Here is a 17,278-nt window from a genome sequence, read left to right as displayed (position 1 = left end):
ACCATCCCTGATTACAAGTGGTACAGAACCTTCTGTCGGTGATACGGTGCCAGTAATTAAAGTCTGCAGACAGGTACGTTACTTTACAGCCCTTATTTTTTTATGGCTCTGTGTGTGAGTCAGGCACCCTGTGTGATTCTTAAGGCTGGGTTCTCACAGAGCGTATTTCCAGCAGAAATCTCGCTGTTTGGCCACAGCGATAAACAGCGAGATTTCTGCCGGGAAAGCGCTGCTTCAAAAATCACGGCACTTAGCCACGGGTTTTGAAGCGACCTGGCCGCATGCTTTTCCGTTTCTGTGGCCGGTGAATCCGCACCACAACACCGGCTTCTCCCAGCTTTGCCGTGACAGATTTGCTGTCCCATGTGGACGAGATTTCTGAGACATTTCGTCCACAAAGCTGGCCAGTTGAGGGATTAGTGGCCACAGACGGATTTGCCGTGGCGAAATAAGACACCCCCTGAAAATAAGACGTAGCGCATATTTGGGAGCAAAAATTAATATAAGACACGTCTTATTTTCGGGGAAACGGTATATATATAATGTGTGTGTATGTATATAATATTTGTACATATGCATTCAGAGTTGATATCTGACATGTTCAATACCATAGTGTTGATGTAAATGCTATATATTTGTGTATTCATCTTCCACCCTCATCTCCACCAGAAGCTACAGTGGATGTCCTCACATTTAATTTCCTAACCCAGCGTGTACTGCTACATATTTGGATGAGTGATTATTCACTAACTAAATAATTTAGTAACCTCTTGTAGGCTGGAACAGTAAATATACACTGACAGCCGTGCTCGCTATGAGATTATAACTAGCACCTCAAGATGGCGTACGTGCGCCACAGAGCACATCTCTAGACTCAAGATGTACTTTTGTCACAAAAATATCAAACATATCCCTGATCATGGGAAATCCTATGACATCAGAGCGGTGACATCATTACAAACTTCCCCAATTGTAGGGAAGCCCATACTGTCCCAGTAATTAGGAAATAAAAGATCACACATTAGTTTCAGATAAAAAGGTGAACACTTGTACTGTACATGTTTGTCACATTGTACTCCTGGCACCTGTAGTTCTCTGGATTTCCGGGAGCACACTACCACACGTGTGGGATGATTGAGCTGGCTGGGTGTGTATTGCTTCAGCCAGCCAGTCACCACCAGTCTTCTGCATATAAATACCGGCCCTACTTATTAGCGGGTGCTGGACATTTATGCATTTTCTCCCAGAACGCTGGTGCTTGGAGTCATGCATGCTTTGGTGTTAGTTGCATGCATGAGGTTCTGGGTGGGATTCCCTTGTCTGATGGTTGGTTTGAACAGCGACATATTCAGTGTCTGTTTGTAGGTGTTCAGACATGAGGTGTGAACTGTCCTGTTCAGTGTATATGTTGTATTTCCCTTGTCTGGTGTTCCTGCCTCTTACTATCTATAACGAGCCAGGCCCCTGGGTTCCAGTGCGGGGCCATCCCTATTAGGACGATCACCCCGCTTGCAGGCAGGACTCCCTTATTGGGTTTTAGTTGTCTTATAAGTCCAGGGATTCACAGGATAACGAGGACCCTTGGCACAGGCTTGTGAGCTTATGTATACGGGTTAAAATACAAACAAATACCTCATATATACTAACTTATTAGATATTCCATCAGTCTGGGTGTTGTGGTACATTGATAGGTTTTTTGGCGTCTGTTGCTGTTTGTATGCACGTTCTGGTTTATGATGTTGTTGGTGTCCAGCGTGCTTGCGTGTCCTTACTCCCCTTTCCCCTCTCCTGTCATAACATCTGTTGCATTTGTGTAGGTCGCTGTTCTAACAGCCTGCATGGATGTAACAATTATTTTGGACAACACTTCTCCTAAAATAGAAACAAACATCTTCACGTCTGTAAGTATTAATATTTCTGTGTTCTACCTGTTTCTGGGACAGCTGAACGACAACAAATAGTGGAATCATTAGTTTCATCCAGCGGGTTGTACTCCAGCTATTCCAGGCTCCTCATTGGCATATTTTGCACTCATACAACCTTTTCATCCCATCTCGAGTTCTCTCGTCCACAAGATGGCTCCAGATGGAGGAGCATGTGACCAAAAATGTTAGTCCTCTCCATAGTTCCATACAGGAAACTAGTGCAGGCGCCGTGGAGAAGCAGCCATCTTGTGGACGAGACAGATGTCGGGATGGAATGAGGGGGCTGGCTGTGCAGGGGGTCCGGGCTTCAGTAAGTTAGCAGAATGGCACTGAAGTTGGAATAAAATTGCATTAGTAAGTGACATTTATTCATATTAAAAAGGCTTTGTTTATATCTTACCCTAAAGTGGACGACCCCTTTAATATGGCCGTGTATATGAGCCATAGTAAAGATTGTTTGGCTAACCCAGTTGAGGAAATAAAAAGTAGTGTTTGAACATCCTTCTTGTCTGTCTCGGGACACATTGTGTAAAAAATCAACTAAAATGTTGATTTTATGGAATGTTATGGAAAAAATAACTCATTTAGGCCTCATGTCCACGGACGGATTTGATTTGCGGAATCCGCAAATCAAGCCGCCCATAGGGATACATGGGCGTCCACAAATGCATTAAAGCATGCGGATTTGTTTTGCAGACCTTTCGGAAAACAAATCGCAGCATGCTCCATTTTGCTGCGGATCCCGCACGGACGGCTTCCTTTAAAGTTGATAGAAGCCGTCCGATCCACGGCCAGTCCGCAATTAAATTGTGGACGGGCTGCGGATACTGCAGGAAAGCAGGAGTTCAAAAAAATGTACTGCGCATGTGCGTGGCGTGCCGGCTGGCACTTCCGCACACATCCGCAGTGAAAAAGAAAGAAGATCCGGATGGGACGCAGGAGACCCGCACAGGTAAATAAGTGTTCTCAGGCATGGGCAGGGTGGGATTCCACTGCGGGCTCCTGCATGAGGCCTAAAGGTTCATGTACACAGATGTATTATGGCTCCGTTCTGCATGGCCTCAGCTGTCTTCGCTGCTTTTTGGCTTCTTCCGGCAACTGACGATGGCCTCATTGAGTTGTATAGAAAGCGATGATGCCATCTTCAGCTACTGGAAGGAACCAAAAAGCAGCGAAGACAGCCGAGAGGGAACAACACTCAGGTGACTGCTGCAGCCCCCTCATTATACCACAGTATGACATTATACCGCGATCTGACAGGCAATCTATCAAGCATGCCACAGGCACGGCTTTTTAGGCAATCTACAATGGAAGCCCTTGGGATCTCATTGTGGGGGGCTGATCAGAACAACCGAAATCCAATCGGGCATTTAATGATTTAAGAGCTCCGATCACCGGCAGTGCTGATCACAGTTGTTGCGGGTGGGTGTCAGCTGTGAAAAACAGCCGGCACCCGCATTGTATGGAGCAGGATCGACCCCCGATTACCCTCCATGCAAACTGTGAACCTCCATGACATAATTGTGCTTCATGGAGCATTAAGGGGTTAAAATCTGCATAAGGACTCTGAGACACAGGCCAGGCTCACACGGCCATAAGCCTTTTTATAGCTGTGGAGCGTCCGTGACGCTGCGTACTGCTATAAAATTGTACCTTGCGTGACAGCACGCTGTCATGTGCAGTATACCTGTCTTTTTTCTGTCTGTTTCCTGCGCCGTTGTGAAGCTCCGGCACGTATACACGCCACCTATATGCAGTGTAATTGCTAAAAGGCACACGTATGTACGTGCCCATGGGGAACAATAGGCCCTATCTCGTGGATATCTCGTGTGAGCCTGGCTTCAGACTCAGAGTTTTGCCGCGGCTTCAGCTGTCATATCTATAGGATAGGGGATAGCTTACTTTTCAGTGGGGGTCTCCCTGTTGGGATGGATTTCCAGAATGGACCTCCGATGTCCTGTTCTGCCTGTCACTGCAGGAGTCGCTTCTCCCCCACAGTGATGTGAGCATGAGCGCTGGCCAAGCATACGTGATCAACATTCCATTCATTTCAAGAAGGCTGATGGAAATTCTCAAGTGGGTGCCGCTCAGGTATCTGCAGCCCCATTAATAAGGAATGGAGCGCTGGTGTGCTTATGTGACCGGCGCTCCGTTTGATCTCCTCCTCACTGCAGGGGGTGCAATAACCCCGCAATGAGGAGGACAGGGGACCCTTTGATCTTGCGTCCCAGCAGTGACACCCCCACCGATCAGCAAGTGCAGTGCAAGTGAAGAAAATGTCACAAATAAAAAAGTCTAGTAACTCCATACTGACCTACAGCTAACATCTGCAGCCACAGAAAAAACTGACAAAAAACACTGTCAAAAACATGAACATTGCATGTTGTTCCAGTAGTAAAAAAAGTAAATTGCATCGCACTGCATGAAACTCGTATTTACATGTGAGCGCAATGTGATTTTTTTTTTCTCCCATAGGCAGAATGGGCGATTCTTGAACAGAATAGCCCAAAAATAGGACTTTTCTATCTGGCAGCATTGCTGCGAGAGAAAAATATTCAATGTGAATTAACACTTTTAAAATAATGGCTTCTTATCACGTGTGATTTCTGAGCATCTCGCAGCGAACAGAAACTGCAATACTTGCAATACTGCGAATTCTGCTGAGAGCCAATTGCGTGTTGTGAGATAATGTATTGCATGGCATCTGTGCAACATGCGATTTACAAGTGCACGAAAATCCCATGTTGTATCAATAGGAAAGATAAACAATTGCATGGCGCTCACGGGAAAATCGCATCTACGTGTGAGCGCAGCGGGATTTGTTTTCTACCATAAGAAATAAACGGCAACTCTGACACAGAATTAGAGAAAAATTGCTCGTGCGCGGCTGCCTTCACACTGGCGAGAAAATCGTGCGACGTGAGAGCGAGTGAAAATGCAGAATTATGAAACCAATGATTTTCAATGGTTTCCTTCACATTTGCGAGGTTTTCACTCTTGCGTTGCTGCAAGGAAAAGATCACGGCACGCCCTATTCTGCGTTTTTTAAATCTCCCATCTTTCCCTACGGAGCCTCCCTTTTTTTCGCATTGCAAAGCACAAACTTGTGTTTTTCGTGCGACGCTATGCGTTTTTGACATTAGAGTGTTCTATTGACTTTCACGTTAAAAATTAGTTCGAAAATCGTGAAGTTTTTGTGTGAAAGGGCAGTGCTGGCACTTAAAAATCGCAGGAAAAAAGTTGCGATTTCGATGCTATTTTCTTGTGACGATATCGCGATCGCCAGTGTGAAGCAGCGCTGAATAAACACGTTGAAAGTAATGTTTTTTCTCATGCGATATCTGACCGTATCGCAGTTGTTCAGATATTGCACGCCCATGTGAACGTGCACTCGGGCTAGTTTTACACGAGCAATCGCAATTTTGCCGTGAGAAATTTGTGGCAAAATCACGCCTTTTTCTGGCGGTTTTTGAGCAGCGGTGCTGCTTTTTCTCACAAAGTCATTGCTGACACACATGATTTTCTCACTTTTTTTAGTGAGAGTCAATAGAACTTTCTCATGTTAATGTACGTCCATTGCCGGGACGTACGCCCTGTGGTGTTAAGGGGTTAAACCCTCAGTTTCATGCGCCTTGCAACACGCAAATCTCATGTGGGAAAGTTGTTGGTGTGCCTGAATGCACCGCGGGCTAAAATAGTGGTGCATGCGCAAATACGCATGCCGCTACAGAGCAGGTTAGCGCATCAAAGAGTCACATTCTTTCTTTTAGGCTGGGTTCATACGGGGAGGATTTGCTGCGGAAATTCCATGCAGAATTTCACCGTGGCAAATCCGCCTGTGGCCGCTAATCCCGGGATTAGCCAGCAATGTGGACGAGATTTCTCAGAAATCTCATCCACACGGGACGGCCAATCCGCTGCGGCTAAACCGGAAGAAGCCGCTGCTGCGGCGTGGATTTGCCGAACGCATGTCTATTTTATTTTTTTCCCCGCTGCGGCCGCGCTCTTCTCTATGGGAGCGCCGGCCGCAGCGGAAGAGCAAGCGGCCGGGCCGCTTCAAAGCCGCCGCAGTCTCCCAGCGGAAATGTCGTGGTTTTTGCTGCGGCCGAACCGCGACATTTCCATCGGGAATCCGCCCCCCGTGTGACCGTGGCCTTAATGTTCAAATTTAGAGCAAGTAAAAAAAAAAACAGCACTAAATCAGAGCCGTCTGTTTAAGCCCCGAGGGCTCCGCTCACGGAGGATGGGTTCTCATCGGAGCCCAAGCCAGCAGCGGCTCCAAAACACGGAAGACATGCACAGCCTTCCAGTCCACGTTTTCTGTGGCTCCACTCCTGGTTTTGGCTGACAGAATCCTGCTGTGTGATGGATTCTAGAGACTGCAGTACAGCAGCTCCTCCTGGGGAGAGCCGCTCACACACTGCCGGCAGGAGAGGGGTGATCCCCGCAGCCGGCAGCGGCGCACAGTACCGCCCCCTCCAGTGTTCGCACGAGCACTGGAGCGCCTCTGCAGCGTCTGCACTGGTGACCGTTAACCGTGCTGCACCTGTCGCTCAGTCTATGCAGCCTGCGCGCTGATTGGTGCCTTCACACGGGTGATCCCCACCCACCAATTGAATCGTAGCGCTAATCTCCGCCCTTTGTTCTATTGGCTGGAGCTGAGGTTGGGGCGGGGCAGCCCTAGCCGTGCTCTTGGTGCGAGCTCAGTGGTGCAGACTCGTGCGAGATGCCCGTGGACGTGTGTCAGTGGAGCGGGGCTCTGGCCCTGGACGAGGTGGACGAGAAGCCCGCGCTGCCGCTCAGTGTGAGCTATGGGCCTCTGGCGATAGAGGAGCTGGGCCAAGTGCTGACCCCTACCCAGGTAGTGCTCGTATAGGCTCGGCGCCCCTCCCACCCTGACGGCACGCGGCTGCACGATAAATATAGCAGCGGCGGCCATATGTGTCAGTGCTATTCCCAGCCTCCCCGCCTGTAGCACCACGTGTGCCTGCAAGTCACCTACATACTGCAAGCTGTATATACTACACACTACTGTAAACCACATATACTGGACCTACATACTGCACACCTGCTGTATACCGTGTATATATACTGGACCTACATACTGCAAGCTGTATATACTACACACTACTGTAAACCACATATACTGGACCTACATACTGCACACCTGCTGTATACCGTACTTATATACTGCACACCTGCTGTATACCGTGTATATATATATTGGACCTACATACTGCACACCTGCTGTATACTGTACTTGTATACTGCACACCTGCTGTATACCGTGTATATATACTGGACCTACATACTGCACAGCTGGTGTATATACCATGCTTATATACTACACACTACTGTATACTGTGTATATATATTGGACCTATATACGGTACTGCAAACTGGATTAACTGCACAACTGCTGTATACAGTGTGTGTGTGTGTGTATATATATATATATATATATATATATATATACTGGACCTACATACTGCACACCTGCTGTATACTGTACTTATATACTACACATTACTGTATGCAGTGTATATATACTGGACCTACATACTGCACAGCTGGTGTAGATCATGCTTATATACTACACACTACTGTATATTGTGGATATATATTGGACCTATATACTGCACACCAGCTTTATACCGTGTGTATATATATATATATATATATATATATATATATATATATATACTGAGCCTACATACAGCACACCTGTATACTGTACTTATATACTACACACTACTGTATGCAGTGTATATAGATTGGACCTACATACTGCAATCTATATATACACCATACTTATATACTACACACCTGTATACCGTGTATATACTGCACCTACTGTATACACTATTTCTACACCAACAGCTGTTACTACTACATACCTGCTGTATACAGTGTGTGTGCACTGTACCTATATACATTCTGTACCGGACCTATATACTGCACACCAGCTGTTACTACACGCCTGCTGTATGCAGGGTATGTGTACTGTACCTATATACCTACTGATGACAGAGAAGCAGAATGTTGAATGCTGGTGTGACCACAGTGTTACACTTATTTATACATCACCCATGACTTCTGGCCTCGCTCTGACAGCAGTATTGCAAGTTTCACCCAAGAATCGTGGGCACAACTCTCATGGGATGGCACACAGACGCCTGTTTACATGTTGGCCAACCTCCACGGGCCGTGCATATTGCACGTAATGCTCTCATCCATGAGAATAGGACATGCAGTGTGTGTGGTCCCCCCCCCAGCTATGTGAATAGCCGTCTGTTGTTCATGAAATATACGGCTGCCTGAATAAAACCTAAAGGTACCGTTACACTGTACTACTGTCACTCCTGTGCTTTACAAAGGAGAGATGGCTCTTCAAGTGAATGGAGGTGGAGTGTCCGGGGATCGTACCGGTTGCCCGCCTTCAGTCACTGCAAACAGGTAGTCGTCAGAGATGAACAACTGCCTGTTCACTAAAAAAACAAGTGACTCTGACAAGTTATTAATTTCTAGCTCCGTACCTTGTCAGCAGCCGCTTGTACACAGGATGACGATCACCTACATTTGCTGTTTCCAGTGATAATTTGGGCAATAATTACCCCGTGTCAAGGCCCCATAGTCTGGGATTACCCTGCTTGAGTGCAAGTTGGAGTAAAAATCATTGGATTGCTGGGGAAGGCTTCAGAGTCCTCTTTGGGGACCGCGTTAAACAGGTTGTCTGGAAGGTGACCACTTAGTACGGTATACTGAGTTGGTGTGTGTGCGCCCAACGCTCCAGTCTCTCTTGTCCCAATTTTACTTGCACCCTCAAAAATCATGGTGCCTCCATGTTTTCCTTTGACCATTGCAAAAAACGGTTAAATACGTTTAAAAAGAAAAGTCTGCAAAAGATCTTGCGCCAATTAGTTGCAGTTTAATATTTCTCCCCCACCTACAGCCCTTCCTGGAGGAACCAGTTGGTGGATGTCATGTAATCTCCCATCCATCTATTAACCCCTTAACGACTGCCCCATCGGGAAACTACGTCCTCAGAAAGTGGGCTTTAATCCTAGAGGACGTAGTTTTATGCATCCTCTTTGGATTAATGCCCACTTGCCTGAGGACGTGACAGCTCCATGCTGTCGGTGCCCGCACGTAGCCGACAGCATGGAGCTGTCATCCCAGGATGCGGGCAGTCCCCCCCCCCCCCGGCATTGCGATCAGCGCTATGCAATGGATAGCGCCGATCGCAAAAAAGTAAAGAAAAGTGCATAAAATGACAGATATTCAGCTGCTCTGATGGATCAAATCCACCAGAGCAGCTGAAAATACTCACGCGGCTTGTCGGCGGTGTCCCCCGGAGATCTGCTCCTCCCGGACCCGCCGGCGGCCTTCTGCGCATGCGCACCAGACGATGACGTCACGCGCACGCGCAGAAGCCCGGGAGCCCCTGGCAAGTTTAAAATCTCCTTGCTCCCGGCTCCCGAAGGTAGCCGGGAGCCAGGAGGTGTTACCGAAGACCGCGGAGAGCAGTCCCCGGGCCCGCGATCGCCGCCATCCATTGGATAGCGGCGATCGGGAAAAAGTTTTTAAAAAGTGTCCGTTTCACCTCCCCTCATGGATCGGATCCATGAGGGGAGGTGAAAATTCTCACCCCCGGTCCTCAGCGGTGGCCCAATGTTCCGGGACCCGAAGTCCCCCTCTGCGCATGCGCGCCCGATGATTGACATCGGGCACGTGCACAGAGGGGCTCGAGCCCCGGGAAATTTAAAATCCCTCTGTTCCTGGCTGCCATGTGTAGTCAGGAGCAGAGAGATGTCACCAGGGACATGATCACTGTCATCCAATGGATGACAATGATCATGTATAGTAAAAAAAAAGTGTAAAAAAGTTTTTAAAAAGTGAAAAAAAAAAAAAAGTTTAAAAAAGTTTTTAAAAAGTGAAAAAATCTTACGTCTCATCACCCCCCACGGATCATATCCGTGAGGGAAGATGAAATTACGTACCTAAGGCCTACGGATTTATCCGCGGACCTTACCCCAGCTTCTGCGCACGCGCCCGTCGCCAAAGTGGCGGACGCATGCGCAAAAGCTGTGGATTGCCAGCGTAATTTAAAATCTCCCTGCTCCTGGCTACAAAATTTAGCCAAGAGCCTGGAGATTTCACGGAGAGCCGGTGAGCGGTTCCTGGTCACGTGTTCGCCGTCATCCAATGGATAATGGCGATCACGTAAAAGTTAAAAAAAGGTGAAGGTTCATCTTCCCTCACTGATGCGATCGGTGAGGGGAGATGAAACTTTTTAACGGAGGCCTGCGTATTTGCACCCCGACGCAATCCTCATCCGTGAACTTTCCCGGATTCTGCGCATGCGACCGCCAGCAAAATACCGGACACATGCGCAGGAGACGGGGAGGCCAGGAAACTTAAAATCTCCTTACTCCCAGTGACCAACGGTCGCCGAGAGCCTGGAGCAGTGACGGGTGGCCTCGTTGAGCGGTCGCCGGTCACATGATAAAAAGGTAGCGATCTACCTTAGGCCGATCTCACATGACCGGATAGGAATTACGGATTCCGCATGCTTCTGATCCGCGGTTATATGCAGATCAATCACATTGGATTACACAATTCCGCTCACATTAGCAGGTCGGAATTGTGTAATCCACTCGCAGAAAAGAGAACGCAGCAGGTTCTATTTTACAGCGGATATCCGAACATTGAGCCCATTGTGCTCCGTGGTCGCGGATATACCCGCAGCCCATACGCAACTACGTTGTATACGGGCTGCGGGTACTCACGTCATCGCTAAGCGACGGTGCGGGAAATACAAACAAAAAAAAGGTTCTGCGCATGACCGCCTGTGTGAGTACGCAGTTATGCGCAGTACATTACGCGGCCGTACGCAGGGTCACAGCTGGGATCCGCTGCGGGCCTCCACAAGCAGATTCCACCTACGTCCATGTGAACCCGGCGTTATTCAGACCGCTACCTGTAATACGCAATTTACAAGAAGCCCCGGGAACGCTCGCCCTAATGCAGTTCCAGGAGCAGCTTGTTGAGCGTCTTCTGTGCGAGACCGCCGCACCTCAGCAAGCTTACGGAGACTCATGGAACCCCACTTTTTACACCCCATACCCGCTACTGAGGTCAAGAAATGACCCCCAAAAAGCATGAGAGGAGGGGGGATACCCAGTTTTATTGCCCCATGTACCCATCCCAACCAGCCTCCGTAATTACCCCTGTCTTCGGAAATACTACACAGTTCACATTATTACTTTTATCTAAGATTTGGGGAACGCCGAAAAGGGTGCGGAGTGTGTGTCTGTGTGGGGGGGGGGGGGCATTTTTAGGGAGTCAATTTTTATTCCGTACAAATGGGCAATGGGGCCTGGAATTCAGTCAGTTGTGCCCTGAAATCCAACGGGTGTTCCCTCCATTATAGGCCTAACCATGTGTCCTATAAGTAGATTAGGGCCACAATGGGTATGTGTCTGAACACGGGACAAACAGGGGTATCCATTTTGGGGTGAACGTCTTCATTCCTATGTGTGCTGTACAAAAAAACCAGTTTTTAAATTGACAAAATTGCCAAAAAAATGAAAATTATAATTTTTTCCTTCTGCTTTGCTTAGATTCATTCAAATACTGTGGGGTCAAAATATGCAGTACACCCCTAGATGAATTCATTAAGGGGTCTAGTTTTTAAAATGGGGTCATTTGTGGGGTTCTTGATCGTTTTAGACGCTCAATGGCTCTATAAGTGGGCAATGGAGCCTGGAGATTATTCCGTTGTGCCCTGAAATCCAATGGGTGCTCCTTCCATTATAGGCCTAGCCATGTGTCCTTTAAGTAGATTAGGGCCACAAGGGGTATGGTTCTGAACACAGGACAAACAGAGGTATCCATTTTGGGGTGAAAGTCTTCATTCCTATGTGTGCTGTACAAAAAAAAAAACAGTTTTTAAATTGATACAACTGCCAAAAAAAATGAAAATTGTAATTTTTTCCTACTGCTTTGCTTAGATTTATTCAAAAATTGTAGGGTAAAAATACACAGTACACCCCTAGATAAATTCGTTAAGGGGTCTAGTTTTCAAAATGGGGTCATTTGTGGGGGTTCTCTTTGGTTTTGGCCGCTCAAGAGGTCTTCAAATGTGCTATGGGGCCTAAAACGCCTTCAAGGAAAATTTCAGTTCTGAAAGCCACCGACTACTCCTTACATTTTGGGCCCCGTTGTGCATCCAGACCAAAGATTAGGGCCACAATGGGTATGTCTCTGAACACGGGAGAAACGGGGGTATCCATTTTGGGGTGCAAGTCTTCATTCATGTGTGTGCTGTACAAAAAAAGCAGTTTTTAAAATGACAGAATTGGCAAAAAAACGAAAATCACATTTTTTCCCTTTTGCTTTGCTTGAATTCATTCAAAAACTGTGGGGTCAAAATGGGCAGTACACCCCTAGATAAATTTGCTAAGGGGTCTAGTTTTCAAAATGGGATCATTTGTGGGGGTTCTACATGGTTTTGGCCGCTCAAGAGCTCTACAAAAGTGCCATGGGGCCTAAAACGCCTTCAAGCAAAATTTCAGTTCTGAAAGACACAGACTACTCCTTTCATTTTGGGCCCCGTTGTGCATCCAGACATAAGATTAGGGCCACAATGGATATGTCTCTGAACACGGGAGAAACGGGGATATCTATTTTGGGGTGTAAATCCTCATTTTCATTGGCAGTATAGGAAAAAGATATATCTTTAAAATGACATATTTGCAAAAATATGAAATTTTATTTTTTCTCCTCTAAATTTAATTCATTCCTGAAAAAAAACGGTGGGGTCAAAATACTCATGACACCCCTCAGTGAATACATTAAGGGGTGTAGTTTTTAAAATGGGGTCATTTGGGGGGGTATCTATTATTCTGACACTCATGAGCCTTTGCAAACTGGGCTTGGTGCAGGAAAACAAAGTGTTCCTCAAAATGCTGAAAAGTAATGTTAAATGTGTACGTCCTCTAAATGGTTAAAAAAACACAAGTTTTTCAAATGTGCATTCAGAATAAAGTAAACAGATGAAAATATATATCTTATCAAAAATTTGTGCCGTATGTTAGGACATATTTGAGATATTACAGTTGAAAATGTGAAAAAATGACAATTTTTTCAATATTTTCCCAATTTTGGCGCTTTTAATAAATATACACAAATTATATCGGTCTCTTTTTACAACCAAAATGAAGTACAAGCTGTGGCGAAAAAACAATGTCAGAATCACTTGGATATGTAAAGCCTTTATGGAGTTATGCTACGTTGAACGATGCATGTCAGATTTCCAAAATTTGGCTCCGTCACTAAGGCGCAAACAGGCTTCGTCACTAAGGGGTTAAGGGTACAGCCAGACTCAGTGGAAATGGTGTAGTATTGGTCACAGATTCGAACAGCCATGTGTGAGTTGCGAAATTCTTGGGCACAGCTCGCGTCGGACAGCGTGTAGACATCCTGTCTGTATGCTGTCCGTGCTGCTCGAACCGCACGTAGCGTGTACTGTTAATGTCCCTGAAAGGCTGCGATTTCTCGCTCGTTTGATTAACCTCATTGGCTATAATGGACGGTGTGCTGTGTGTAAAATACGCGGACACCATACAATGGAATATACATTTATGTGAATGGGCCCTTAGTTGCAGAAATGCACCCTTTGCCACCTCTCCATTAACTTTGCCCAGATACAGGTTCCGCCTCACCCGGTAAAGTGGGGATTGGGTAAGGAGGTGCCATAACTCATTAGGATGGGATACCCCTTTAAATGGAGATTGGAAATGTTGTTCTGACTTTTTCTTCTTTAACTCCAGGTCCAGAACCGTCCAACCAGCATTTCTTGGGAGGGGATGGATTGTAACAAGCAGTACACCCTTGTGCTTACAGACCCTGATGCACCAAGTCGGAAAACTCCCAAGTTCAGGTTAGAGCAATACCATTACTGTGTCTGCAATCACTGGCTTGCAAAGGCTTCATTCACATGCGTTCTGCACTGAAAATCCACAGCTAGGTACAATATAATTCATGTGTGTACGTTTTATAAACTCTCATTTACATGCAGCAGAAAGCCTTCATTAATTCAGGGCATATTACTGACTTGATCCACCAGATTTATTGCTGATTTTATCCGTTGCCTGCTGCAGACATCACCTTTTTGCATTGCACTCAGTTAAAACGTGTGATTGATGCTGTGGATTTCAGGCCATCTCTGCTATGCAAGTTTCATTTGCTAAGAGAAATCCCTTGGGGTGGAAAAGTACTGCAAAAGTCGAAAATAAACGCAATATGTGGCGTAAATCGACCTGCGCTATGGTTTTCAATCCATAGCAAATCCAAAACACGGGGTGTGGATTGGTGAGGGCAGATTGTTCGATTAGGAAAATTTATAGCAAATCCGAAACGTGTAACCCTACCCTCATAGCCCCTGGTCTTGGCAAGCCATAGCAACAAGTCTCCGGGCGTGTTGCTAAAACAATTTGCGTTTAGCTACTACCATACAGTTTTTTGTGTTGAAGTCTGTCACCTTATTTTTGCAGCATAACCTTACTGTATGAGCGATGGGGTAGATAACTGCACCTTTATTTTGCCTTACTAGATGCTCCAATGGAGAAATATCGTTACCGCACTTCTGTGCATTATGCAATTGCCTGGACTGCTCACTTCCTGTGGTGGTCCAGCTATCGCCCTTATTTAGGCTAAACATGCCCATCAAAATCTTAATTGACCCCTCCAGCTCAGGCAGCCATAGACAGCGTGCATATAGAACACTCTGTGCCACATTTGGGGATCCTGTGCATGAGCAGTGACTTGGTCAGTGCCGTTCGTCCATGTCATAAATGATGTTGCGTGCATGCGCCATTCTTTTTTGCAGCACCCCTTGCTGCCAGGCTGTGAGTGAAGACCCGGTGGCACCTATTTCCTTTGCTCGGGACTCTGCAGTAATGAAGTTTAAGAATTGGATGCATTCAAGAACAGCAATGCAGAAACTAATGCTATCTGCGTGCCCTCATTGGTCAGCGCACATTTGTCTTACGTTTGGACAATTCAAGTCTTTGGTATACGTAAAGCAGTACAGCATTACCAATGTCACATGTTGGTGATAGGGTAGCGTTCCTATGCCGCCTTGTGAGCTGGACAATTAACCGTTCTTTAGTGATTGTATTGTTTCTAAAGGAATCTGTGGGTTCATCTGACTAGTTACTCGATATGAGTAAATGGAATAGCAGAATGCGACTGAAGAGAACTTACCAGCTTTTGTAAATCCATTACTATCTAATATGTGGCAAAATGCATCCTCACGGTTGGTGATTTGTAAACTAATTTGCCAAGTGCTGAAACTTGAATTCCGTTAAAAATGTGACCTATTCTTTACAGCATTGCACTGCTTTAGAAGACTATTCACTTTTTTACCCTTTCTGCTGGTGGTATACATGATGGGGAAGGGGGTTTCTCTGATACCCCAGATGTGCCGCATCATGGAAAGAAAATGTCCTGTATACAGACAAAAGGTCACCTTTTTTGGTCTAAGCTGGGTGCATGGGACCCCACAGATATGTTGGGTGAACTCTCCGGCACGTACACTGATCACGTTCACAGAACAAATTTCGGACAGTGCCTCAATGTAGCAGCAAAAAAATGCAAATGTTATGGACAGATGAAGCGATGACTTGTATCATGTTCTTGTGTTTTAGGGAATGGCACCACTTCGTTGTTGTAAATATGAAAGGAAACGACATCAACAGTGGCTGTGTTCAGTCCGATTACATTGGAGCAGGTCCACCCAAAGGAACTGGTGAGTGTAACCATGTGAACCTAAGATGGTCTTTGAAGTGAGAAATGGATGCCTAATATGCCCAACTGCTCTTTAAAATAAATGAAAAGAAAGTGAATCCTTTCATCAGACCACCTTTTTCCATTTCTCCAGTCCACTTTTAATGCTCTTTTGGTTGGGGGGCGGTCAGCATTGCCTATCCACAACTATACAGCACGCTGTGATGCCCTGTCTGTTCTGACACTCTATCAGTCTGCATACATTTTTCTCAGCTGTTGGTACTACAATAGCTCCCCTGTGGGATCAGAGCTGGCGGTCTAACCATCAGTTCACGGATGCGTATCAATAAGTCTTGGGCAGCCATAACCATTTTGCTGGCTGTTCTACCTGGAATCAGTTTAGTTAGTCACTGCCCACCAGGAACACCCCACATGTGCAGCATGACATCCCAAAAAATCTAGGTAACTCTTGGCTTGTGAGTTTTAATATAAGGGCCAAATGATTAAAATGGTTGAAAATGTGACCAAAAATGCTCACCATCCTATATAGCACTGTTCTTTGCAATGATGTATCGACATATCTGCATGTGCAAATGATGTACTTTATCCTTGTGTTTTTCAGGTCTTCATCGTTATGTCTGGTTGGTCTATGAACAGAAAGGTCCGCTAAAATGTGATGAGCAGGTTCTGACCAACCGCTCTGGGGAGCACAGAGGGCTGTTCAAGGTCCTTTCATTCCGTAAGAAATATGGCCTGGGTCCTCCGGTTGCAGGTAGTTGCTTCCAGGCAGAGTGGGATGATTATGTCCCCAAGCTGTATGAACAGCTGTCATCCTAAAATGTAGAATTTGCCCCTTTGTTGCTCTCTATAAGTCAATCCACTTTTTTTTTTTAGTTTTAGTGTGCAATTTTTAATTTTGTTTTCTTTCAAAATATGTTTATTGGTTTTCAAAACAGCATTACAGTATTGGGTACAATTATCAAAATGGGACGATATAACGTTGCGCTAGACATGCCGGGGACGTAGGAGGCCAACCTGAGAATCTGGGGACATGAACTTCGCAAATCGAATGTGATTAGCATCTGGGGATCCAGGCACAGGTTCCATTCCCAATGAGGCGCATTCAGCCTGACTTCAGGCCTCCTCCACCATGCTCTCTGCTAGATTTTGGCCCCCTGTCTGCCGCCCATGGTTAATTATTACTGGGGATTCCGGTAGCCTCCACGTCCCAACAGGCATTCAATGGGAACTATTCGTGTACTCTCAAGATGTTGGAGAGATGCAATGCAGATATTTTGTATGTAACAAGTTTTGGTGTGCAATTTTTAATTTTGTTTTAATCTTTTTTTTGTTGCTCAAGAGCCCTGCACGTCGTCTTCAGTATTAAATCCTAATCGCCGGTTAAAGCAGTATTCTGTGTTGACAAAAGTACAACACTCTAGAAGTTTCCTATTTTCTGTTACATAGACCAGTTAATGTAGCACATTATTCCATGTTTAACCAGTTTGCATGAAATTAAAGTGACACATTGATTTGAATTGTAGCACTGTGTCTTATTGCCT

General features: G+C 46.0%; 2 protein-coding genes across 2 annotated transcripts in view; one reads left to right on the top strand and one right to left on the bottom strand.

Annotated features, from left to right (window-relative positions):
- Positions 1 to 17,278, bottom strand: part of LOC136627809 (uncharacterized) — an 884,798-nt gene that overhangs the window by 152,999 nt on the left and 714,521 nt on the right. The window lies entirely within an intron of this gene.
- Positions 6,603 to 17,254, top strand: LOC136627804 (phosphatidylethanolamine-binding protein 1-like). The gene is made up of 4 exons (XM_066603206.1): positions 6,603 to 6,786; positions 13,760 to 13,869; positions 15,638 to 15,738; positions 16,339 to 17,254. The coding sequence occupies exons 1-4, from the start codon at positions 6,652 to 6,654 to the stop codon at positions 16,551 to 16,553; spliced, it is 561 nt and encodes a 186-aa protein (XP_066459303.1). The 5' UTR covers positions 6,603 to 6,651; the 3' UTR covers positions 16,554 to 17,254.

This window comes from Eleutherodactylus coqui, chromosome 5, assembly GCF_035609145.1.
Source record: "Eleutherodactylus coqui strain aEleCoq1 chromosome 5, aEleCoq1.hap1, whole genome shotgun sequence".
NCBI classification, from domain to species: Eukaryota; Metazoa; Chordata; class Amphibia; order Anura; family Eleutherodactylidae; genus Eleutherodactylus; species Eleutherodactylus coqui.
This window is presented reverse-complemented; position numbering and strand designations above follow the sequence as displayed.